Here is a 25,161-nt window from a genome sequence, read left to right as displayed (position 1 = left end):
GATTGATTTTATATATATATATATATATATATATATATATATATATATATATATATATATATTGATTTAATATGTGTGTTTCTCATAGGTCCCTGGTGAACACATCCCTGGTACAGCTGTCTGAACTGAGCCTTTGTAACTACATGCCTCTGCTCAGCTGGCTGTGAGTAGTATAATCCACAACAAGCCCATCTTCCTGTCTACTGACCACCTTCACCATTCTTATTTTGAAGTGTGTGTGTGTGTGTGTGTGTGTATGTATGTATGTATATGTGTGTGTGTGTGTGTGTGTGTGTGTGTGTGTGTGTGTGTGTATATATATATATATATATATATATATATATATATATATATATATATATATATATATATATATATATATATATATAATACAATTGTGCCCAAAAGGTTTCATACCCCCTGTAGAATCTGCAAAATCTTAATACTTTTAACAAAATAGCACTGATCATAAAAATCCTATGTTATTTTTTATTTAGTACTGTCCTGAATAAGCTATTTCACATAACAGATGTTTACATATAGTCCATAAGACAAAACGATAGCTCAATTTATAAAAAATTACCACGTTCAAAAGTTTACATACCCTTGATTCTTAATACTGTGTGTCATTACCTGGATGATCCACAACTGTTTTTTTTTGTTTTGTGATAGTTGTTCATGAGTCCCTTGTTTGTCCTGAGCAGTTAAACTGCCCACTGTTCTTCAGAAAAATCCTCCAAGTCTTGCACATTCTTTGCTTTTCCAGCATATTCTGCATATTTGACCCCTTTCCAACAGTGGCTATATGATGTTGAGATCCATCATTTCACACTGAGGACAACTGAGGGACTCGTACACAACTATTACATAAGGTGCAAACATTCACTGATACTCAAGAAGGTAACATGATACATTAATACCCAGGGGGATGTAAACCCTTGAACAGGATGATCTGTTTAAATTGTTATTATTTTGTTTAAAGATCTTTAGTACTTTAGTACTTCTCTTCAGAAGCTAAATAAGGTATTTACATGTCTCCCATCATCCATCATCCTGTTCAAAAGTTTACATCCCCCAGTTCTCAATGTACTTATATATATATATATATATATATATATATATATATATATATATATATATATATATATATATATAAACAAACACACACATATGAGATGCACCGATGTATCGGCCGATAAAGGCTATTTTTCACGCTATCGGCCGATAGTTTCAAAACATCCGATGATCAGGGCCGATTATATCCTATAAATCAAAAGAGGGCGGGAAAATACATTGATTTCGTACTGTGTGTACAGATGATGTCTCTTGTGTGGAATGATGACAAAACTGCAGTTTGTAAGCTCTGCACTGCTAAAATTTTACACCAGAAGTGAGCAGCAGTTAAGCATAAATGCACAAAAGATCATGGCATTGTTGACCAGAAGAAAACGAAATAAGGTTTGCTGCATTTCCTTACAGCCATTCTCACTTTCAGCTTATATTGGAAAGTATATCAATTCTGATACTGTAAGAGATTTTAAATGCATTCTCAAAATGTCATTCTAAGAAAGAAGAACAATTAGGGAACTTTTTGTTTCTTTTTATTTATACAAGGATGTCCAAACTTTTTTTTATGTAGATTTCATAATAATTTTTCCTCTGATTTTCACCACCAGCTTGTGTATCATACTATGAAACCAGGATATTGACTATTGATGACTAACAGTACATACCATAAAATATAGCCAAATTGATGTGATTTGCTTTCAGGGCACACACTCTATATGACATGCTGGAATAAAAAACATTTTAGCTAGTACCCATAATGTTCTCTTTAATTTGCACATCCCGGTTATGTCTGAAACCTCATGTTTGTGTTAAAGCCATCAGTAGCACTGTGACATGTTCTCTGAATGTTAAGATGCTGATTTGTATTTTTAGAGAGGGGAGAGAAGTGTTCTCTTCACACTTGCAGAAAGTATAATTATATATTGCAGGGAGCTTTCTACAACTTTGTATGCTGTATAATTATGTTAAAAGAGCTTGGCAGTGTGAGCTACGGGAACTGGCTCAGATCTACAGTGTAAGGTGCTTTGTGTTGTTCTACTTGATTTTTGTTTTATTTTACATGGAGGGAGCTCAGGTTCTCTCCCTGCCAAGCAGTAATATGACCAAAAGCAATGGCAGAAGAAAATGGCAAAATGGCATGTAGGTTACTTGATTTGAGTTGGAACATAGTGCAAAGCTATATCATACTCACTGACAGTTTGTTCTCAGTACCAGCTATAGTGAGTCTTAAGGAAAAACCTAAGTAGAAACAAAACATTCCGTAAGAATAGAATATGTTGTCTTCATTTGCTTATTTAATAGCAGCCATTTGATTTATTGAATGGCTTTTATTTCATCCACTACATTTGTCTAATTCATTAGTGTGAGAAAAGTGTGATTTCATGGAACCTGAGAGGTAACTCACACAATTTCGCCTTTTTGTTGCATACATGTAATCAATCAACCAAGAGGTTTGGTGTCAAGTAAGGAATGGGAATTGCCTCGAGTTTAGCATTGTGCAAGCTGGAGGTCTCAAATAATTACACACTTGATTGAAATCATATTGAGTTGCTGAGAAATCTAAAATAGATTTACATGCAGTGCTGTGAAAACGTATTCGATTTCTTCGGTTTTTGTGTATATCTCATTCTACAACCACAATTCCGAAAAAATTGGGACAGTATGGAAAAGCTAATGAAAACAAAGAGGAGTGATTTGTAAATGTACTTTGACTTGTATTTAAACAAAAAATAAATAAACACAAGGTATTTGATGTTTTACCTAATCAACTGCATAGTTTTTTGATGGTAAACTAGGCTTGCTGCAATAGTCTGTGTTACCGGAGTTGCACGGTGTTCGTCTGCACACCGATTACATCACTTGCCCACCGTGACACTGCCCCCACTGTCCTTTTGCTTTTTTATAGTAATAATAATCATTTTGTTCAGTTAGAGAATGGACAGTCCAATTAAAAACTGAACGCGTCTGCTCAATTCAGCATGAGCCGAATGATACAGAGTCACAACACAGATCAGCAGGAGTCAGATTTCATTTATCATGTTCATTAAGTATAATAATGAACCAACCATTCAAGCAATTGATGCCCCCAAATTGCCTCTAATTCAAAAGCTTAAGTGAAATGTGCATGGCTGCATGGGCATTCATAAGCGATTTTAAAGCGAGGGGGAATTGAGGGAAATGAGCCAACGACAAGGCTTGACAATCTGCCAACAGAGGTATCAGATGCAAATAATCCAACACTTTGAGTACAACATTCCCCAAAGACAAATCGGTAGGATTTTGGGCATTTCACCTTCTACAGTGCACAATATAATTAAATGATTGAAGGAATCTGGACAAATCTTGGTGCGTAAAGTGCAAGGCTGATTTCTGAATGCGTGTGATCTCCGATCCCTCAGACGTCACTGTCTTAAAAACCGTCATGATTCTGTAATGGATATCCTGAGATGGGCTCAGGAATACTTTGGTAAACCTTTGTCAGTCAACACCACAGATGCAAGGTAAGGCTTTACTATGCAAAGCAGAAGCCATACATCAACACTGTCCAGAAGCACCGCCGACTTCTCTGGGCTTGGTCTCATCTGAGATGATAGCACAGTGGAATCGTGTTTTGTGGTCTGATGAGTCAACATTTCAAATAGTTTTTGGACAAAATGGCCGTTGTGTTCTCCAGGCCAAAGAGGAAAGGACCATCTGAGCTGTTATCAGCGTCAAGTCCAAAAGCCAGCGTCTGTCATGGTATCAGGGTGTGTCAATGCCCATGGCATAGATAACTTGCACATCTGTGAGGGCATCATTATTGCAGAAAGATATGTACACATTTTGGAGCAACATATGCTGCCGTCCAGAGCAGGACATTCTGCCCCGACTACAAGGGCATGGTTGCATAAGCAGCAATTGCGGGTGCTAGAATGGCCTGCCTGCAGTCCTGACCTGTCTCTGATTGTGTATGTGTGATGCATTATGAAGTGCAAAATAAGGCAACGAAGGCCCTGTACAGTTGCGCAGTTGAAGAAATGCATAATGGATGAATTGGTGGAAATTCCGCTTGCTAAACTTAACCAACTGGTTTCTTCAGTTCCCAAACGCTTAATAAGTGTTATTAAAAGAAAAGGTGATGTTACACAATGGTAAACAGTCGACTTTCCAACTTTTTTGGAGTGTGTTGCAGTCATCAGATTTGAAATGAGTGTATATTTTCAAAAATAAATTAAATTCAAGTAAAACACCAAATAATGTGTTAATTATGTGTTTTCAATATAGTACTGGGTAAATTGAATTTTTAAATAACTCTTTTTGTTTGTTTTTTAGCATGTTCCATACTGTCTCAACATTTTTGGAATGGGGTTGTAAATAGTTTTAGATCTTTAAACGAAATGCAACATAAAACTAAAGCAACCTGCATAAACACACGTCGTTTTTATTTAAATGTTATCCAACACCTATCACCAATCTGAAAAACTAATTGCCCCCTTAAAATCAATATCTTATTGTGCAAGCTTTAACAGCAATAACTGCAACCAAAAGCTTCTGTTAACTGAAGATCAGTCTTTCACTTACTTCTAGGACTAGGACTTACCTCTATGCTTTGGATCATTGTCTTACTGCATAATCCAGTTGCGCTTAAGTTTCAATTTTACAGACTGAAGACCAGACATTCTCCTTTAGGATTTTCTGGTAGAGAGCAGAATTCATGTTTCCCTCAATTATTACAAGTTGCCCAGGCCCTGAAGCAGCAAAGCATCCCCACACCATCACAATTCCACCACCAGGCTTGACCATAGGTATGATGTTCTTTTTCTGGAATTCTGTGTTGGTTTATGCCAGATGTAAGAGGATCCCTGCTTTCCTAAGAGTTCCACTTTCGACTCCTTAATCCACAGAACATTCTCCCAAAATGTTTAAAGATCATCAAGGTGTTTTTTTTTGTTGTTGTTTGTTTGTTTGGTTTTTTTTGGCAAAATTCAGATGAGCCTTAATGTTCTTCTGGGATAGCAGTGTTTTTCGCCTCACCACTCTTCCATGGATGCCATTTTTGCCCAGTGTCTTTCTGATAGTGGAGTCATGAACAGTGACCTTTATTGATGCAACAGAGGCCTGTAGGGCTTTTGATGTTGTCCTTGGCTCTTTTTTGACTTACTGGATAAGTAGTTTCTGTGCTCTTGGAGGAATTTTGGAAGATTGGCCACTTCTCGGAAGGTTCACTACTGTGCTGTTTTTCCATTTGGAGATAATGGCTCACACTGTGGTTCTTTGGAGTCCCAGAACCTTTGAAATAGCTTTATAACTTTTCCCAGACTGATGTACTTCAATCAGCTTCTTCCTCATCATTTCTGGAATTGATTTAAATTTTGGCATAGTGTGTTACTGGGTAAGACCTTTTAACCAACTTCATGCTGTTGAAAAATGCTGTTTAAGTGTTGATTTGATTGAACAGGGATTGCAGTAATCAGGCCTGGTTGTGTCTAGTCTAGCTGAACCCCATTATGAATGCAGTTTCATAGATTTGGGGAATTAGTAACTCTGGGGGCAAATACATTTTCACTCAGTTGGTATTGGATAACTTTTTTGCTTCAATAAAGAACGTTATCATTTAAGAACTGTATTTTGTGTTTACTCAGGTTGCCTTTGTTTTATCTTAAATTTTGTTTAAATTTCTGAAACAATTTAGAATGAGATATAGAAATCAATACTTTTCACAGCATTGTATAGGGCTGCTGATACTGTATGACATATGGTTGCCTGTAAAACTGAAAATAAGTATATTTAATAACCAAAAACAGAATTAGCAGACACCTTGAAGCCAGAATCATCAGTATTAATCTGTGACAGCATCACACTGAGCTGGGAGGCACAGCTTTCACATTAGAAGTAATATGGATTATGATGTTATTCCAATTTGTATATTTAAAATAAATATGGGTTTATTCAGCTATTTTGTTAATGTATCAGATCACTTAGTTAATAATGTCTTTTTATGGAAGTGTGTGATGATTTTACGTACAAATTTTATGTACGTGTGCACAGAGAAGTGGAGGCTATGAGAATTGCTTGCATGAGCCTAATTTTGCTTAAAAAAAACACACAAACACACACACACACACACACACACACACACACACACACACACACATCTGATAAAAACATGTCTTGGCCGAACAAATATAGGGTGCCATGACAATGTAGGTGACATGACAGGGGCGTTCTTTTTATTGATGAACCTTATATGAATCTTTTTTTTTTCCCCTAAAGAACATTTTGACTCATGGATCATTGCCATTTTTGTTGGTGAGTAAGAAACTAAACATTTTTTCCTACCACCACTATAACTATTGCATAACAAAATGTTTGTGGTGGAAAATAATGATTCAGTTTATCACTGCCAGCAACAAAAACTGCGGTCCCAAAAATGTCCTCACTCTAGAGAACCTCTTTTGCCTTTTCCCAGCCTCTCTTTTGACTTTGCAATAGTATTCATTTCTATGAATGAAATGAAGTCGTCTATTAATCAGTAACAAGTGCTAATTGAACTGCACAGAGTATACCTAAAGAAAACAAGGTTTAGCCATAATAAGAACAGAACAGTTATTTGCCTTGTGACAGATGTAATTAATACTTTCTGCCTCATTCCCAAAGGAAGCATGTGGGCTCTGTGTCCCACAGGATGTCTGTCTAAATGTCAGCCTCTACAGCTGAGGACACGGTAAATGCAGGTCATGTAGTCATTGCTTCTTGGAATTTCAAGAAGAGGATACTTGGTGGCTGTGTGTTTCATGGCCTGAGTTGCCATTTTAATCAAACACACATGTGAGCAAAAATGGAGCTCTGTCTGGTATGTCGAAGACTGAAAGTGCTCAGGTGGCCATTATGTCTGGCTCTTCTTTTGTTCCTTACATTGTCAGGTGTGAGTTAGAGACAGAGAGACAGCTATGGCTTTATCTGTTCAGAGAACTCTTGTAAGAGTTTTTTCCCTGTGTAGTATTTGGTTAGAGTAACCTTGCCCAGACATCCAGGAGGATAGTCACAATAAAGGAGCTGCTTTCCGAGAGAAGAAAAGTACCCAGATGACCAGGTAGACTAATGGACTGTGAATAAATCTGAACATTAGTCTGTGCATGTGTGTCAGGGGAACACTTTCTGCCTCCCGCTCTGTACGAGTACATACTTGTCATCTTGGACTACGCCACCTGATACCCCGAGGCGGTACTACTATGCAAAGCCAACTCTTGCCAGAGAACTGGTACTCCTGTTCAATCATGTGGGGATCCCAGAGGACATTCTGACCAACCAAGGTACGCCTTTTATGTCCAAGCTAATGTCTGATCAGTGTCGGCTGTTACAGGTGAAACACCTCAAGACGTCTGTTTACCACCCGCAAACTGATGAACTGGTCAAGAGATTCAACCAGACGCTAAAACAGATGTTACGCCGGGTGGTAGATGAGGAATGAAGGAACTGGGACCTCCTCCTTCCCTACGTGCTCTTCGCTGTCTGGGAGTGCCCCCAGGTGTCCACGGGCTTCACCCCCTTCGAGCTCCTCTTCGGACGGCGACCGAGAGGACTGCTGGACGTGGCATGTGAAGCGTGGGAGGAGCAACTGTTCAAATTCCGCTCGGTCATCGACTACGTGCAGGAGAGGCAAGAGAGGATTGACCAGGTAACCCCGATAGTTCAGGAGCACATGAAGAGCACATGCCACCCAGAAAGAACAGAAAAGGGTGTACAACTGTCCCATGAAGCCTCGGGAGTTCTAACCAGGCAATCGGGTGCTCCTACTTGTGCCCAGTAGCTTCTGCAAGTTCCTGGCCCGGTGGCAAGGCCCGTACACAGTCCTCAGCGAAAAGGCACCATAAACTACGGCCTGCAGCAGCCCGGTAAGCGAGCAGAGGAAAAACGCTACCACGTGAATCTGCTGAAGAAGTGGATAGAACCGGGGCCGGTAGTATCGGTGTATGCGGCTCTGGACACAGATCACGGCAAGGGAACCTTGGCAGAATTGGGGGAAGATCTTACCCCCACACAAAGACAGGAGCTAACTGAGTTGGTGGACCGATTCTCTGATGTGTTTTCTACCTCCCCAGGAATGACGCAGCTGGTCCAACATGAGATCAAGGCCCAACCGGGAGTAGTGGTAAGACAGTGGCCACATCATAGAGGAGTCCAACAGCCCCTGGTCCAGCCCCATCATCATCGTGCCAAAGCCGGACGGAAGTATGCGGCTTTGTAATGACTTCCGGAAGCTGAAGTTCAATAGCTATCCCCTCCCTCAAGTGGACGACGTTGTGGCGCGACTGGGGAGGGCCCGGTTCATATCTATCCTGGACCTAACGAAAGGCTACGGGCAAGTCGTGCTGGCACCAGACGCGAGACCGAAGACTGCCTTCAGCACGGCCACCGGTCACTGGCAGTACCGGGTTCTCCCCTTCGGGCTACACGGGGCGCCCACAACGTTCCAGCGGCTGATGGACATTGTCCTGCGACCCCATCGTATGTTCGCGGCCGCCTACCTAGACGACATGGTCATCCACTCCTCCACTTGGTCGGATCACCTGTTCCACCTGGGGGAGGTTCTAAAGGAACTCCGGAAGGCCGGGCTGACAGCCAACCCCAAGAAATGCCACTTAGGGCTGACCAAGGCACAGTACCTAGGCTACTGTATTGGCCGGGGTATGCTGAAGCCACAGGCGAAGACAGTCGAGGCAGTGAAGGACTACCCCGGCCTACATCAAAGAAACAGGTACGTGCCTTCTTGGGGCTGGCGGGGTATTACCACAGGTTTGTGCCTAACTTCTCCTCTGTAGCTTCCCCCCGTCAGACCTTACGAAGAAGGGCCAGCCGGACCGGGTGAAATGGTCTGCGGAGGCAGAACAGGCGTTCCAAGCCCTAAAGGAGGCCCTCACCAGCGCCCCAGTGCTACGCAACCCAGACTTCGCCCTCCCATTCATCGTACATACAGATGCCTCTGAGACCGGGCTGGGTGCTGTTCTCTTGCAGACCTTCGACGGAGAGGAACACCCAGTCTTCTACATCAGTCGAAAGTTGTCCCCAGCTGAGAGGAAGTATGCGGCCGTGGAAAGAGAGGCCCTGGTGATAAAGTGGGCCATCAAGGAGCTACGATACTACCTGGCCGGTCGACACTTCGTCCTGGTGACAGACCACGCCCCACTGCAGTGGATGTCCAAGGCCAAGGACACTAACGCCAGGGTAACCCGATGGTTCCTCTCGTTCCAGGATTTCTCTTTTCAGATCCAGCACCGGGCAGGGACCCACCATGGGAATGCAGATGGCGAGCAGGCGAGGGGAGAGTATAAAAGGGCGATATTCCACTCGAAAGGGTGAGAGAAATATCTCCGTGCATGTGCGAAAGTCTCTGGTGTGTTTTAGGCGATTTTTGCAACGAGTGCATGTCTGCTAATCGCTGTTGTGTTTTTTTTTGGTTTCAGACGACTCTGACGCAAGTGAAGGCTCTGCCCCCTGGCTGTAACCGCAGGCGGCTGAGATCCTCACCACCCGAACGCACTTCAATACACACACACACACACTCCCCTAACAGACCATCTTAAATAAAGATTTCTCCACGAATAACACTAAAACGGCCTCCTGTGTGTTTGTGCTCCGCCCACCGCTGGCTAAATTCCCTGCAGGTGATATAGTCCGGAGGGCCTAGTTTTATTTTCATATGACCGCTTTGCAAAGTCTGTAAGCAAACAGGTAAGAAAATGTCTGGGTCATGCATGTAACCCTGTTCCCTGAGAAGGGAACGAGATGTTGCATGAGCTTCACATTGTGGGAAGCGCCCTCGTGCGTGACCAATATCTGAAGTCTGTGTGAAATAACACTTACAGTATCTCACAAAAGTGAGTACACCCCTCACATTTTTGTAAATATTTGATTATATCTTTTCATGTGACAACAGTGAAGAAATGACACTTTGCTACAATGTAAAGTAGTGAGTGTACAGCTTGTCTAACAGTGTAAATTTGCTGTCCCCTCAAAATAACTCAACACACAGCCATTAATGTTTAAACCGCCTGCAACAAAAGTGAATACACCCCTAAGTGAAAATGTCCATATTGGGCCCAATTAGCCATTTTCCCACCCCGGTGTCATGTGACTTGTTAGTGTTACAAGGTCTCAGGTGTGAATGGGGAGCAGGTGTGTTAAATTTGGTGTCATCGCTCTCACACTCCCTCATACTGGTCACTGGAAGTTCAACATGGTACCTCATGGCAAAGAACTCTCTGAGGATCTGAAAAAAAGAATTATTGCTCTACATAAAGATGGCCTAGGCTATAAGAAGATTGCCAAGACCCTGATACTGAGCTGCAGCATGGTGGCCAAGACCATACAGCGGTTTAACAGGACAGGTTCCACTCAGAACAGGCCTCGCCATGGTCGACCAAAGAAGTTGAGTGCACGTGCTCAGCATCATCTCCAGAGGTTGTCTTTGGGAAATAGACGTATGAGTGCTGCCAGCATTGCTGCAGAGGTTGAAGGAGTGGGGGGTCAGCCTGTCAGTGCTCAGACTATACGCCACACACTGCATCAAATTGGACTGCATGGCTGTCAGAGGGAAGTCCCATCTCTTCTAAAGATGCACAAGAAAGCCCGCAAACAGTTTGCTGAAGATAAGCAGACTAAGGACATGGATTACTGGAACCATGTCCTGTGGTCTGATGAGACCAAGATAAACTTATTTGGTTCACAAGGTGTCAAGCGTGTGTGTTGGCAACCAGGTGAGGAGTACAAAGACAAGTGTGTCTTGCCTACAGTCAAGCATGGTGGTGGGAGAGTCATGGTCTGGGGCTGCATGAGTGCTGCCGGCACTGGGGAGCTACAGTTCATTGAGGGAACCATGAATGTTAACATGTATTGTCACATACTGAAGCAGAGCATGATCAGTATACAGTATTCCAGCATGATACTGACCCCAAACACACCTCCAAGACAACCACTGCCTTGCTAAAGAAGCTGAGGATGAAGGTGATGGACTGGCCAAGCATGTCTCCAGACCTAAACCCTATTGAGCCTCTGTGGAGCATCCTCAAATGGAAGGTGGAGGAGCACAAGGTCTCTAACATCCACCAGCTCCGTGATGTCATCATGGAGGAGTGGAAGAGGACTCCAGTGTCAACCTGTGAAGCTCTGGTGAACTCCATGCCCAAGAGGGTTAAGGCAGGGCTGGAAAATAATGGTGGCCACACAAAATATTGACACTTTGGGCCCAATATGGACATTTTCACTTAGAGGTGTATTCACTTTTGTTGCCAGTGGTTTAGACAATAATGGCTGTGTGTTGAGTTATTTTGAGGGGACAGCAAATTTATACTGTTTCACATGCTGTACACTCGCTACTTTATATTGTAGCAAAGTGTCATTTCTTCAGTGTTGTCACATGAAAAGATATAATCAAATATTTACAAAAATGTGAGGGGTGTACTCACTTTTGTGAGATACTGTATATATAGGCCTGCAATGGTCAGGTAACATGGCATTTCGCACGTCACGTGATTATAAAACGATGCCCATAAACCACATCATCGGTCTGTATTTATCTGAAGCGAAAATGCAATTCACAGGCATGCCCCAGTATGACAAAGCTATGCAACATCTCATTCCCTTCTCAGGGAACAGGGTTACATGCGTAACCCAGACATTCCCTTTCAAAGGAAACTCAACGTTGCGTTCACGCTGTGGGAATGAGAATACCCACTCCGTCATACTGAGGGTATGGCCTGTTCGAAAAGGTCAGAGCCTGAGGGTCACTGCAAGGGGTGGAATGCGGCATAGACCACCCCGCCGGCGCACACACATTCTGTAAGGGTAGTCCTTTTGGATAAAACCTTCAAGGAGGCGTGCCCTCCTAGTGGAATGATCCCTTATGCCCAGAGGTGTAGCAAGACCGCTTGCCTCATAAGTGATAGACATTGTTTCCACTATCCAATTAGAGATGCGCTGCTTCGACAGAGCATCACCTCTACTGTTGCCACCGAAGCAGAGCAGCAACAGTAGATGTAAGTACAGAGAGCCTTACTGGACACAGTAAGTGCAATTTCTCTTGTTCCAGTGTGAGGAACGGAGGACGGCAAAAAGCCTGCAACACTACTGGCTGGGCAGCAGACATAGGCACTTTAGGAATATAATCCAACCTAGGATATAGAAAGGCCTTGGCTAATTTAGTTGTAGCAACAATATACAGTATTACTCTTAATATTACTTGGAGAACAGGACACAGGTAGAACTCATTTGAAGTGATTGTGCTTAATGTTTCACTTTTTGGTATAGGGAAAAATCCCTGCTATCTCTTGCTCTGGCTACCGTGTATAGACCCCCAGGGCCCTACATTGATTGTTTTAAAGATTTTGCAGATTTCCTTTCAGACTTAATAGCTAACATGGACAAAGCCTTGATTGTTGGAGATTTTAACATTCACGTAGATAATGAAAATGATGCATTAGGACTTGGTTTTACAGAACTACTAATCTCCTTTGGTATCAAACAAAATGGACCCACTGATCACTTCAATTATACACTAGATTTTATTGTATCTCATGGAACTGAGGTTAACCATTCTACCACAAAGTGATGATATCACAGATCACTATCTCATTTCATGCACATTGTATGTAGCTGAGATTAGCCATTTAGAACAGTATTATTGAATGGGTACAACTATTATTCCAACCACTACGGATATATTCATAAGTAACTATGCTGTGTACCTATAAATATGGCTGAATTTGATATGGTGACTAGCAATATGGGCACTATGCTCTCTAGCACTCTAGATAATCTTGCGTCTATCAAATTAAAAAAGGTTAGAGAGAAACATCCTTCTCCATGGTACAACATACTCATGCTCTCAAGAGAGCAACTTGTAATCTTGACCGCAAATGGGGGGAAAAAACTAATCTAGAGGTTTTTCAAATTGTGTGGAAGAACAATATGTCTAGCTACAGACAGCTTCTAAAAGCTGCTAGGGCAGAGTATCTATGCAAACTCATAGAAAGTAACCGAAACAATCCTAGGTTTTTATTCAATACAATATCTAGATTAACAAATAATAAGATGCTGCCAAACTGAATATTCCAACCCAGTTTTTAGTAGTAATGACTTCATGGATTTCTTCACTGAGAAAATTGAAAGCATCAGGAATAAAATTGGAAATGTACAACCAACAGCAGCATCACAGGTTTAAGCCTCCAAAATTCGATTATAAAAATCGAATATCGATTATAAAATACTGCTACTCGGCTATACAGCCCTAAACGGCCAAGGTCCTGTATTTAACCAATCTTCTATCACACTACAAGCGTTCATGCTCTTTAAAGTCACAAAACTCTGGACTTTTGATAATACCAAGGATATCAAAGTCTACTAAAGGAGGTAGATCTTTTTCACACTTAGCTCCTAAATTTTGAATAGCCTTCCTGCTAATGTTTGAGGTTCAGACACACTCTCTTAGTTTAAATCCAGATTAAAAACACATTTCTTTAGCCTACCATTCAACACATCTCATATCCTTGTACTCTAGTCATGTATGATAAAATGATAATAAATGCACATGGTCATCTCTGCCTGAAATGCAATGAACAGCAGCTATGCTAATCCTTCTCCATTTGTTCCCTCTTCCTGTTCCTAGGATGGGCATCACGAGGTAATCAGTGAATGTTCCAGCTCCAGCTCAGAACCAGCCTGTACGAACATTCCAGATGACGCCAATGCCTGCGAAGACTGGATGATACCAACATCTAATCGTCACAGTAACAAACTCTGTATTACTCCTGGGATAGCAGTGGGTCTGACCACAGCACTGTTGCTGAGGATAGCCCCATATGGGCAGCCCGGGGACACTTAGAAGCCGTGGAGATGGCATTGGACTTCAATTGATGCAGGCAGTTCTGGTGCAGTGTCTTGAGACTGGAGTTGCGGTGATGGATTTGGACTACAATTGCACAAACAGACTTTGCGCTCGGGTCTCCTTTAGTGGACAGTTCATGATTTCAGTGGAATAGACTTCATGTTGAGACTGCGGTGAATTTCCTAATTACACCGTTGCACTCTTATCATAAAGCACACAGTTATGGAAGGGAATTATTTATAATTACACTATCACCCAAATGAGGATGGGTTCCCTTTTTGAGTCTGGTTCCTCTCAAGGTTTCTTCCTCATATCATCACCTTCTACAATTAGGGTCTATATGGCTGCCATTTCAGCCAGCCATGCCCCTATTGCTGTAGCCTCTGTGGGGCAACATCCTCTAACATTGAGGTTTATGCATGGTGTCAGGCGGCTGAGGCCCATCTGCAGACGACGCATACTTTCCTGGGACCTGTCTGTGGTACTGGAAGGTCTGTCAGGCTCCACATTTCAGCCCTTAGAGTCAGCCTCAGAGAAGCTTCTGGCTCTAAAGGTAGCTTTTCTGCTGGTATTGACATCTCTCATACGAGTAGGAGATCTTCAAGCTCTCTCTGCTGCCCCTTCCTGCCTTGACTTTGCCCCTGGATTATTCAATTAAATTCAATTCAGTTTTATCTGTATAGCGCTTTTCACAATGGACATTGTTAAAATGCAGCTTTACAGAAATATATCAATTTCAGATCTAAATTTTAAATCAATAAATTTATCAATAATGTGCAAGCCAGAGTCAATGGTGGCAAGGAAAAACTCCCTGAGATGATATGAGGAAGAAACCTTGAAAGGAACCAGACTCAAAAAGGGAACCCATCCTCATCTGGGTGACACCGGATAGTGTAATTATAAATAATTTTATAATGGAGACCAAAGCCTGTGCAATTGTAGTCCAAAACCATCACCGCAACCACAGTCCCAAGACTCTGCATCAGAACTGCTCGCATCAATTGCAGACCAATGCCATCTCTATGGCTTCCAAGTGTCCCCAGGCTGTCCATATGGGGTCATCCTCAGCAACAGTGACTGGCCTCCAAGCGACGAGAACTCCAGAAGCAGGGCACCAGGACGGTCCAGGCAGGCCCAGAGAGCAGAACAGGTCAGGTCCACCGCTAACCCAAGAGCAACACGTAGAGCTTGTTATTGTGATGATTAAAGGTTGGTATCATCCAGTCTTCACAGGTGTTGGCATCATCTGGATGGCCAAACACCTAGTTATAAATGAGGTTGTAAATGGTTATAAATACGGCTGGTGTACGGTTTCCCCCAGAAGTGCGATATTTCAATATGCACTTCTGGAAAAAAGGGGAGTTTTCTAGTTTTCTGGTGTGAGCAAGATTTATTTTCACTGAGGATAGTGCTCATCCATCTTGCTACGAGCCACTTCCTCTTCCCTGGGCCAGTCTAAATTCAGCTTCTCTACAGCCCTAGTAATCACTTCATGCAGCCCTTTATATGCTTGAGAGCTGCTATCCATTTTTAATGCAATGGCTTTCCCCTCTGGCTCTTCTGAGAGGGTGGGTTGACTCTCCATACCCAAAACCCTGAAGCAGAGAGTCAGACCTGGAAAACGGAGCAAGAGATAGAACAGTGCTTGTCTGAGGCTCCTCCTTCAGATCCATATGGCATCCCCAGGACCTGAGCCGGCTGGCTGCCTCGGCAGTGACCAGCCCAGATCTGCGAGGCTCCAAAACCAACTCCCTTTGGCCAAGAAGAGAGCAAGCCACGAGCAGAGCTGCCAGATTGTAAAGCATTCACAATACACGCAGTCAATAATACGCCCCCTCAAAGGCAGCGGTGGCATGCTCCACCCTCAGACACTTCACATAGAAAGTGTGTCTGTCCCCCTCTGTAATAAAATGGGAGCAAAGTGTAACACACTTCCTGAACTTTCTCTGACTCATACTTTTCTTTTTTTTCAAAGGGACAGAAAAGTAAAGAGATTTTTTTAAACAGAGCGGAAGTGAGGAGATTTTGTTTGAGGGTTCACACAAACGACCGAAATGCCGTCTTTGCTGAAGATAATAAGGCTGATTACGTGGTTTACAGGCACCATTTTATAATCATGCGATGCGCGAAATGCCATGTCACCTGACCACGGCAGGCCAATAAATAGGCATGATTTCACACAGACTTCAGATACCGGTCAAAAGCAAGGGCGCTTCCCACAGCATGAAGCTCATGCTGAAGGTTGAGTTACCTTTGAAAGGGAACAAGCAGATACTTGCATGGGACTCCACCATTCTCAGGCAGTCACATACTGATTTGAAATCCAAGGAGATGGAAATTTATGATGACCTTTTTCTAGGACTTTTTCTGTCATACACTCAGCATCCACTATATTAAGAACACCTGTACACCTGCACATTCATGCAGTTATCTAATCAGCCAATCATGTGGTAGCAGTGCAGTGCAGAATGGTGAAGAAAACAAAAAAATATTCTTTAATGATTTTTGAAATGATGTCGATGAGAGAGATCAGATTAAAATGACTAGACTTGTTTAGGCTGACAGGAAGTCTATATTAACTCAAATAAGCATTCTTTACAACCATGGTGATCAGAAAAACATCTCAGAAAGCATAACACATCAAACCTTGAGGTGGATGGGCTACAACAGCAGAAGACCACATCAGGTTTCACTCCTGTCAGCCAGATACGAGAATCTGAGACTATCATGGGTGCCAACTCGCCAAAACTGGACAGCTAAAGACTGGAAAAAAAAACAGGTGACTTTTTTTCCTTAAATTGTTCAGTTTTGGTGAGTCTGTGCCCACTGCAGCCTCAGACTCCTGTTCTTGGCTGACAGGAGTGGAACACAATGTGGTGTTTTGCTGTTGTAGTCCATCCACCTCAAGGTTCGATGTTTTGTGCATGCTGAGATGCTTTTCTGCTCACTACAATTGTAAAGAGTGATTACTTGAGTTACTATATCCTTCCTGGAAGCTCAAACCACTCTGACCCTTTTCCTCTTTTCCTTATCAACAAGGCATTTCTTCCCACAGAAATGTTGCTCACGCAATGTTTTTAATTTTTCACACCATTATGTGTAAACTCTAGAGACTGCTGTGTGAGAAAATCCCAGCAGATCAGCAGTTTATGAAATACTCAAAGCAGCCCGTCTGGTACCAATAACCATGCCACAATCAAAGTTGCTGCCACATGATTGGCTGATTAGATAAGTGCATGAATGTGAAGTGTACAGGTGTTCCAAAGAAGGTGGTATGGTGGTGAAGCGTGTAAGGTATATGTCATATCAGAGTAAGGATAATTAACCATTACAATACAAAACAAATTAAAGAGAAGAAGCATACTACACCATCAATACATATACAGGTGCATCTCAAAAAATTAGAATATTGTGGAAAAGTACATTTTTTAATACAGAATTTAATTAAAAAAGTGGAATTTTCATATATTCTAGATTCATTACACATAAAGTAAAATATTTCAAGCCTTTTTTTTGTTTTAATCTTGATGATTATGGCTTACAGCTCATGGAAATCAAAAATCCAGTATCTCAAAATATTAGAATAAAGAATTTATAATACAGAAATGTCGACCTGAGAAGAGCTCTAATCAGCTAATTAACTCAAAACACCTGCAAAGGTTTCCTGAGCCTTTAATCTCTCAGTCTGGTTCAGTACACACAACCACAATCATGGGGAAGATGAAAGTAAATTTTGCATTTCATTTGGAAATCAAGGTCCCAAAGTCTGGAGGAAGAGTGGAGAGGTACAGAATTCATGTTGCATGAAGTCCAGTGTGAAGGTTCGACAGTCAGTGATGATTTGGGGTGCCATGTCATCTGCTGGTTTTGGTCCACTGTGTCTTCTCAAGTCGAGAGTCAATGCAGCCGTCTACCAGGGGATTTTAGAGCACTTCAAGCTTCCATCTGCTGACAAGCTTTATGGAGATGCTGATTTCCTGTTCCAGCAGGACTTGGCACCTGCCCATAGTGCCAAAAGTACTAGTAACTGGTTTGCTGACCATGGTATTACTGTTCTTGATTTGCCAGCCAACTCGCCTGACCTGAATCCCATAAAGAATCTATGAGAGACATCAGACCCAACAATACAGACAAGCTGAAGGCCGCTATCAAAGCAACCTGGGCTTCCAGAACACCTCAGCAGTGCCACAGGCTGATTGCCTCCATGCCACGCTGCATTGATGCAGTAATCTGTGCAAAAGGAGCCCTGACCAAGTATTGAGTGCATAAATTAACATGCTTTTCAGAAGGTCAACATTTCTGTATTATAAATTCTTTATTCTAATATTATGAGATACTAGATTTTTGATGTCCATGAGCTGTAAGCCGTAATCATCAAGATTAAAACAAAAAAGGGAAAGTTTTCACTTTATGTGTAATGAATCTAGAATATATGAAAGTTCCACTTTTTGAATTAAATTATGGGGAAAAAAAGGAAGTTTTCCACAATATTCAAAATTTTTTAGGTGCACCTATATAGTGCACTTACTGTAATGCCACCAGTTGTTAGTGTTTTTTGGTCATTGTACTATGATTGTTCTCATTAGAAGAGAAGTAATGATGGTGTTTTGATAAATAAGTGGTTGTGATTTGAGACATGCTTGTGGTGTTATGGTAGTTGTGTATTTAGTTCATGTAATTAACTGATGTACTAAATTGCAGGGCTGTGAAAAGATATATATGTAAAAGTGATCATGCCGGTGAATCGTGCTTGTGAGCAATTGTAAAAATTGCTCAGAGTAATGGAAATGGAACATACTGTGCCTTTGCACATGAGGATTCAATTGGCTTATGTTGCTATATTGAGTGGGCTGTCCATGTCCTCTTTCTCTCTCTCAATCTCTCTCGCTCTATCTCTTTCTCTCTCTCTCTCTCTCTATCTCTCTCTCTCTCTCTGAGAAATCTGAGGTCTGTTTTGTTGAGTGTGAAAGCCTCAGCTGATTGCTAATGATAGATACTAGAAGAGTCATTCACTGACTGAATGCCAATACATCTGGTACTAAGTCTTATGTCACGACCATAGACTCTGTTTTTCATCACAGAAATAAGTCCACCTCTGTCAGAACAACAAGACAGTAATATGCTGTGCCCCTGTATATTGCATTGTTGAATTTCCATTTCTTGTCACCAGTTAAAGGGGTGTAATAGTAACATATTCAACTGCTTTTAAAACTGTTCATTTCTGTTGTTTTTTGTTTTATCTAATGAAAACTCTATATTTCTCTACTCAGAGATTTTGCTGAGAACCACATTGAGGTGCTGAATTACTCCACTCTCATGACATGTAGTGAGCTCACAGTACTGTAAGTTGTTTAATGCCTCGGAGTATTGTTATATTTGGAAAGTATCACAAATTGCTCAGTATCATGCTTAAGGTTTGCCGGTGTTATAGTGTTAATGTATGATCAAATTACACTCACCGTCCACTTTAATAGGAACACCTGTACACCTGCTCTTTTATGCAGTTATCCAATCAGCAAATCATGTGGCAGCAACACAGTGCATACAAATCATGCAGATACAGGTCAAGAGCTTCAGTTAATGTACACATCAAACATCAGAATGAAGAAAAAGTGTGATCTCTACGACTTTGATCGTTGCATAGATGTTGGTACCAGATGGGCTGGTTTGAGTATTTCAGAAACTATTGATCTCCTGGGATTTTCACACACAACAGTCTCTAGAGTTTATACAGATTGGTGCAAAAAACAATCAACATCCTGTGTGAAACACCTAGTTGATTTACAGGTGTTCCTGTTAACATGGGCGGTGAGTGTATAGTACATTGCTAATAATTAAGCAATGAAATTTTGCCTATTTTGTTTCTAGAAATTACAGAAATAATTAATTAAGCAATTAATATAGCAAAAAGTCAAGTATTCAGTGGTCGTGTAGGTTAGCAGCTTGGTTATGAATCATTAACTTTGTTTTTTTCTTTGAACATTTTTCCCTTACTGCTGCCTTTGTGTCATATTGAATAAGATATTCAGAGATGGGAACTTAAGTATTATTATGTTTAAGGAATTCCATATTCATATGGTTAAGGCATGGTCTTCGCTTGAATTTCTAGACAGCCCAAAGTATTTACATTTCCTGTGTGCTATTGCCAGTTTTACTTGTATAGAGCTCTTGGGACAGGAGTTTTTTGTTTTCTGGTTTTCCCTTTTCTGTCAATTGCCATAAGATGTAGCATAAAAGAAAGAGATCACTCACTCACTCACTTTCAGTAGCTGCTATATCCTGGTCAGGTTTATGGTGGATCCGGAGGCTTTCAGTGGCATGTCAGTGTCACAAGGCAGCTTTCACACATTCTTTCAACCCTAGAGGTAATTTAGCACAGCTAATCCACCTATTCACATGTTTTTGGCACGTTAGAGGAAACTAGAGAATCCATAGGAAACTCACTCAAAGAAAACATGCACAGAAACTCCACACAAACACTAATATGAGCTCAGGATTGAACCAGAGACCTTGGAGCTGTTAGATACCAATACCATTTTTTGCACCACTTTGCCACCTTGCAAATGATAAGTTTTCTTAAAAATTTGACTATCCTGAAAATTTTATGTAGTACTTCAGTATAGATGTAGGTAAGTATTCTATCCCTACTTTTAGCCTTTCCTAACAGTAGTTTTAGATTTTGAAATCTAAAATAAAGATGATCATAGATACTGTCTTCTGAGTGTTCATTAGTCATCATTTATTTTTATAACAGACTTTTCCTGTTTTTAAGATCATTGCGTGAGAATAAAATCAGGACTCTTCCTGAAAACACTTTTCAGTCACTTGGAGCATTGGCAGAGCTGTGAGTACATGAAAGAGTGCCATGTGTACATTTTCATCTTATCCAATATCAGTTATGATTATGGGTTGCTTTTCCAACAGACACATGCTTCTACTTACATAATTTCCTGTGTTCCTTTCTTTTCCTGTCTTTATAGGGATTTGTCCTGCAACAGGATTGCTGACCTTCCCAATAACATATTTGAGAATTTAAAATCACTGTTGAAACTGTGAGTTAGTTTCTTTGTCTACTATTGCAGGTGTAGAATTCTGCTAAATTCTTATATTTAAAAATAAATATATTTTAGATGATTACAGTGATAGATTTCTGTTTTGGGTTTCTTTGCAGAAATATATCACACAATCCTTTGCTGCACATTCATGCTGGTCATTTTGATCACCTGGTTCAGCTTGAGTCTCTGTGAGTAAATTAACAAGTGGCTTTGGAAATTACATAATATTGTGCAAAGTGTTTATATTTACTATTATATCAGCACTGTTAGTGATATCAGACTGTGTTTTGCAGAGGATTGGAGGACATTGAGATTCCTGATATACAAACGAAGATGTTCCTCCCCATGGGCAAACTGTCTTATATGTACGTGCTGTAGTTCCTTCTATGCTAATGCTGTCAGGATTTGCCCAGTGTATGTATGTATTATTAATCAGCCTCAATTTTCTCCTGTCCAGATATTTTAAGGATTTTCAGTACTGTTCCTATGCACCACATGTGCGTAAGTGCAAACCCAACACAGACGGGATCTCTTCATTTGAGGACCTATTGGCCAACATGATCCTAAGAGTGTCCGTCTGGGTCATGGCCTTCATCACCTGCTTTGGAAATCTCTTTGTTATTGGAATGCGATCGTGCATTCGTGCAGAAAACCACCTGCATGCAGTGTGCATCAAAGTCCTGTGCTGTGGGTTTATATTGCACAAAGGAAACACACAAGTCATCCATCACTCATCCATTTACTGAAACACGCACAAATGCACCTAATTGACAAACAGTGTTTGTGGTGATGTCACAAATTCAATTGACATACACTCAGTTACTATGATCAGATTTGACAGGACCAGCCATTTATTTATAAATGACATAACAGAGACTGTTGAAAGGGTTTGGTTAGAATTATGGTAAAACAGTGATGAATGGGGATATTAGCCACAGAGACAAGTAGACCAGTAAGATAAATCATGAAAACATTTGATGCAAAAGACCCTCATGATCAGATAAATGTAGATGTCTGCATTATAATCTGTATGTGGCTGTGTTTGGAGGTATGTGTGATTTCAGTAAAAGGGGCATCCTGTCCTGTGAGATCTGGGCTGCACAGGTTCAGGCAATTTTTTGTTCGAACTTTTTGCAGCATGAAGATAATTACCAGAGCCATAATCAGCTGTGGCTGATAATGTGTGCAGACTGTCACTGAAGTCACTGAAGCCCTTCAAATGAGTTTAATTATGTCCCATAGCTAGAAAAGTACAGTGCTGTGATTTCTTATGTTTTTGTGTACATCTCATACTAAATTGTTTCAGAAATGAAAACAAAATCTAAGATAAAACAAAGGCAACCTGAGTAAACACAACATGCAATTTTTAAATGATAATGTTATTTATTGAAGCAAATAATTATCCAATACCAACTGGGCCTGTGTGAAAATGTATTTGCCCCCATAGTTACTAATTCCTGAAATCTGTGAAACTGCATTCATGATGGGGTTCAGCTGGACTAGATCCAGCCAGGCCTGATTACTGCAAACCCTGTTCAATCAAATTAACACTTAAAGAATACTTTTTCAACGGCACGAATTTGGTTAAAAGGTCTTACACAGTAACACAATATGCCAAAATTGAAAGAAATTCCAGAAATAATGAAGAAGAAAGTGATTGAAATACATCAGTCTCTGAAGGGTTACAAAGCTATTTCAGAGGCTCTGGGACTCCAAAGAACTACAGTGACAGCCATTATCTCCAAATGGAAAAACTTAGCACAGTAGTGAGCCTTCCAAGAAGTGGCCAACCTTCCAAAATTCATGGTTCAGGGTTCTTATTTTGTCACATACATATTACATGTGTGATATAATGTAGTGAAATGTTTTTCCTTAGTTACTCATCCCACAGTGCACTAACAAACAGACCAACAACGACTAAGGATATACACACACGATAAAATAGAATGTAGTAAAATAATAAAATACAGTAGATGTAATAAAATGCTATAGAATGTAGAATAACATAATAGGCTGTAGAATAAAAAATCTAAATATAAGGGGTTGTAGGGAATATGATATGAAAAAATGGAATTTAATAGAATATGATGTGTGGGAGCAGATATACAGAGTTTTAAAGTGTATATAGAGTTTCTACAATGTGCAAAATAATACATTTTTCCTTCTCTAGAGTGCAAATTGCTTTGTGTATGTGTGTTGTATGTGAGGTAGGAATATGCAGACTTTCAAGTGTTCAGAAGCCAGATTGCCTGAGGGTAGAAACTTCTGTGTTGTGATACAGGGGAGAGAAGTCTTGATGGTCTTCTCTGCTGCCCCCACCACTATTGTTAGTGTCTGTCGGTCCTGGGCTGTGGTGCCACCAACTCAGGCAGTGATGCTCCCTGTGAGAAGATTCTCCACAGCCCCAGTGTAGAAAGCCCTCAACACTTTGTGAGAGACATTGGACCTGGCCAGGCATCGTAGATGGTTGAGGCACTGATGTCTCTTCTGTGAGGTGGACTCTTAGGTATTTGAAGCTGCTCACCCTCTTTACTGTGGCCCCATTGAGCATCAGGTGGCTGTAATTCCTCACCTGCTTCCTCCCATAATCAATAATCATCTCCTTAGTTTTGGTGACATTCAAGGAGAGATTCTTATTGTGGCACCATGTGGAGAGGACATCTACTTTCTCTAGGTAGGCCTCTTGTTGTTGTTGTTGTTAGTGATGAGGTCTACCATCACAGTCTCATCTGCAAACTTCACCAGTTTGTTGGAGCTGTGTTTGGCTGTGCAGTCACTGGTATAGAGGGAATACAGAAGTGGGCTGAGGACAGAGGGTCTCTGGTGCTGAGGGTGAGCATAGAGGAAGTGTGATTTCCTATCCTGACCACCTGGGGACATCCGGTTAGGAAGTCTAGGATCCAGTGTCATATGTAGGAGTTCAGCCCTACAGTAGGTTCTGGAGCTTTCTGCAAAAGTGTGAGGGGACAGTGGTGTTAAACGGTGTGTGGTTGATCATCTGTGGACCTGTTGGCTGATGGGGAGGGAGGAGCAGACGTAAGTTCTGACCAGTTTTTTGAAGCACTTCACCATAGAAGTTAGTGCTACTGGGCGGTAGTCATTCAGGGACACAGGACAGGGGGTTTTGGGGACAGGAATAATGGTGGAGAAATTGAAACATGTAGGAACGACCCGATGATTGAAAGAGAGGTTAAAATGGTGGTGAAAACTGGTGCTAGTTGGTTAGCACAGACTTTTAGCACAGGTGCAAGGATGTTTTCTGGGCCTCATGCTCTTCTGGTGTTAACTTTGTATAGCACTTTCCTCATGACCAGTTCTGAAATGACCAGTCCTTCCTCTTCCCCAGCTAGACCTGATTGTTCCTGCTCATGGTTTTCCTGGTTTGTGTTGGTGCTGGTAGCCTCAAAATGCAAATAAAAGATCATCAAGTCATTGGCTAGGGAGGCGCTGCCATTGTTGATGGTGGGGGGCTGGCTTTGCACTCTAACAATTTGCATGCTTTGCTACAGACACCTGGAATCTGCCTGTTCAAACTGGGTTCAATCTTGTCCCTGCATTTCCTTTTTGCGTCCCTCACTCTCTTCCTCAAGTTATAGGAAGCCGCTTTCTATTCATCCATGTTACTAGTCTGCAGCCCTGCATTGTAAGCAGCTGTGCATGTGTTCAGAGCTTTCCACATGGATCGATCTAACGTGGGAATAGTCTCTCCTATCAGAAACTCTGTATAACCGAGCGCAGTTGCTGTAAACTCGCTGTTGTCATCAGAGCTGCGGCAGAAGTCCTCCATGAGCACAGCAACGACTCATCCAGAAAGTCACAAAAAAGCCAAGGACAACATCAAAGGAACTACAGGCCTCTCTTCCATCAATGCAGGTGACTATTCATGACTCCACTTTCAGAAAGACGATGGGTAAAAATGGAATCCATGGAAATGTGGTGAAGAAAAAACCACTGCTAACCCAGAAGAACATTAAGGCTCGTCTGAATTTTGCCAAAACACACCTTGATGATCCTCAAACCTTTTGGGAGAATGTTCTGTGGATTGATGAGTCAAAAGTGGAAGTGTTTAGAAGACAGGTCCTTTTACATCTGGTGTAAACAAAATGATCATACCTACAGTAAAGCATGGTGGTGGAAGTGTGATGGTGTGGGGATTTTTGCTGTTTCAGGGCCTGG

General features: G+C 41.4%; 1 protein-coding gene across 2 annotated transcripts in view; it reads left to right on the top strand.

Moving 5' to 3' along the window:
- Positions 1-25,161, top strand: part of rxfp2a (relaxin family peptide receptor 2a) — a 133,387-nt gene that overhangs the window by 101,266 nt on the left and 6,960 nt on the right. For both annotated transcript variants that reach the window (XM_053644953.1, XM_053644954.1), the window contains exons 9-15: positions 89-163; positions 19,201-19,272; positions 20,703-20,774; positions 20,911-20,982; positions 21,102-21,173; positions 21,279-21,350; positions 21,443-21,672. In XM_053644953.1, the coding sequence (XP_053500928.1) occupies positions 89-163; positions 19,201-19,272; positions 20,703-20,774; positions 20,911-20,982; positions 21,102-21,173; positions 21,279-21,350; positions 21,443-21,672 (665 nt within the window). The remainder of the gene's footprint in view (positions 1-88; positions 164-19,200; positions 19,273-20,702; positions 20,775-20,910; positions 20,983-21,101; positions 21,174-21,278; positions 21,351-21,442; positions 21,673-25,161) is intronic.

Source organism: Ictalurus furcatus, chromosome 16 (genome assembly GCF_023375685.1).
Source record: "Ictalurus furcatus strain D&B chromosome 16, Billie_1.0, whole genome shotgun sequence".
NCBI lineage: Eukaryota > Metazoa > Chordata > Actinopteri > Siluriformes > Ictaluridae > Ictalurus > Ictalurus furcatus.
Note: the sequence above shows the minus strand (reverse complement) of the source record. Positions and strands in the feature narration are given on the sequence as shown.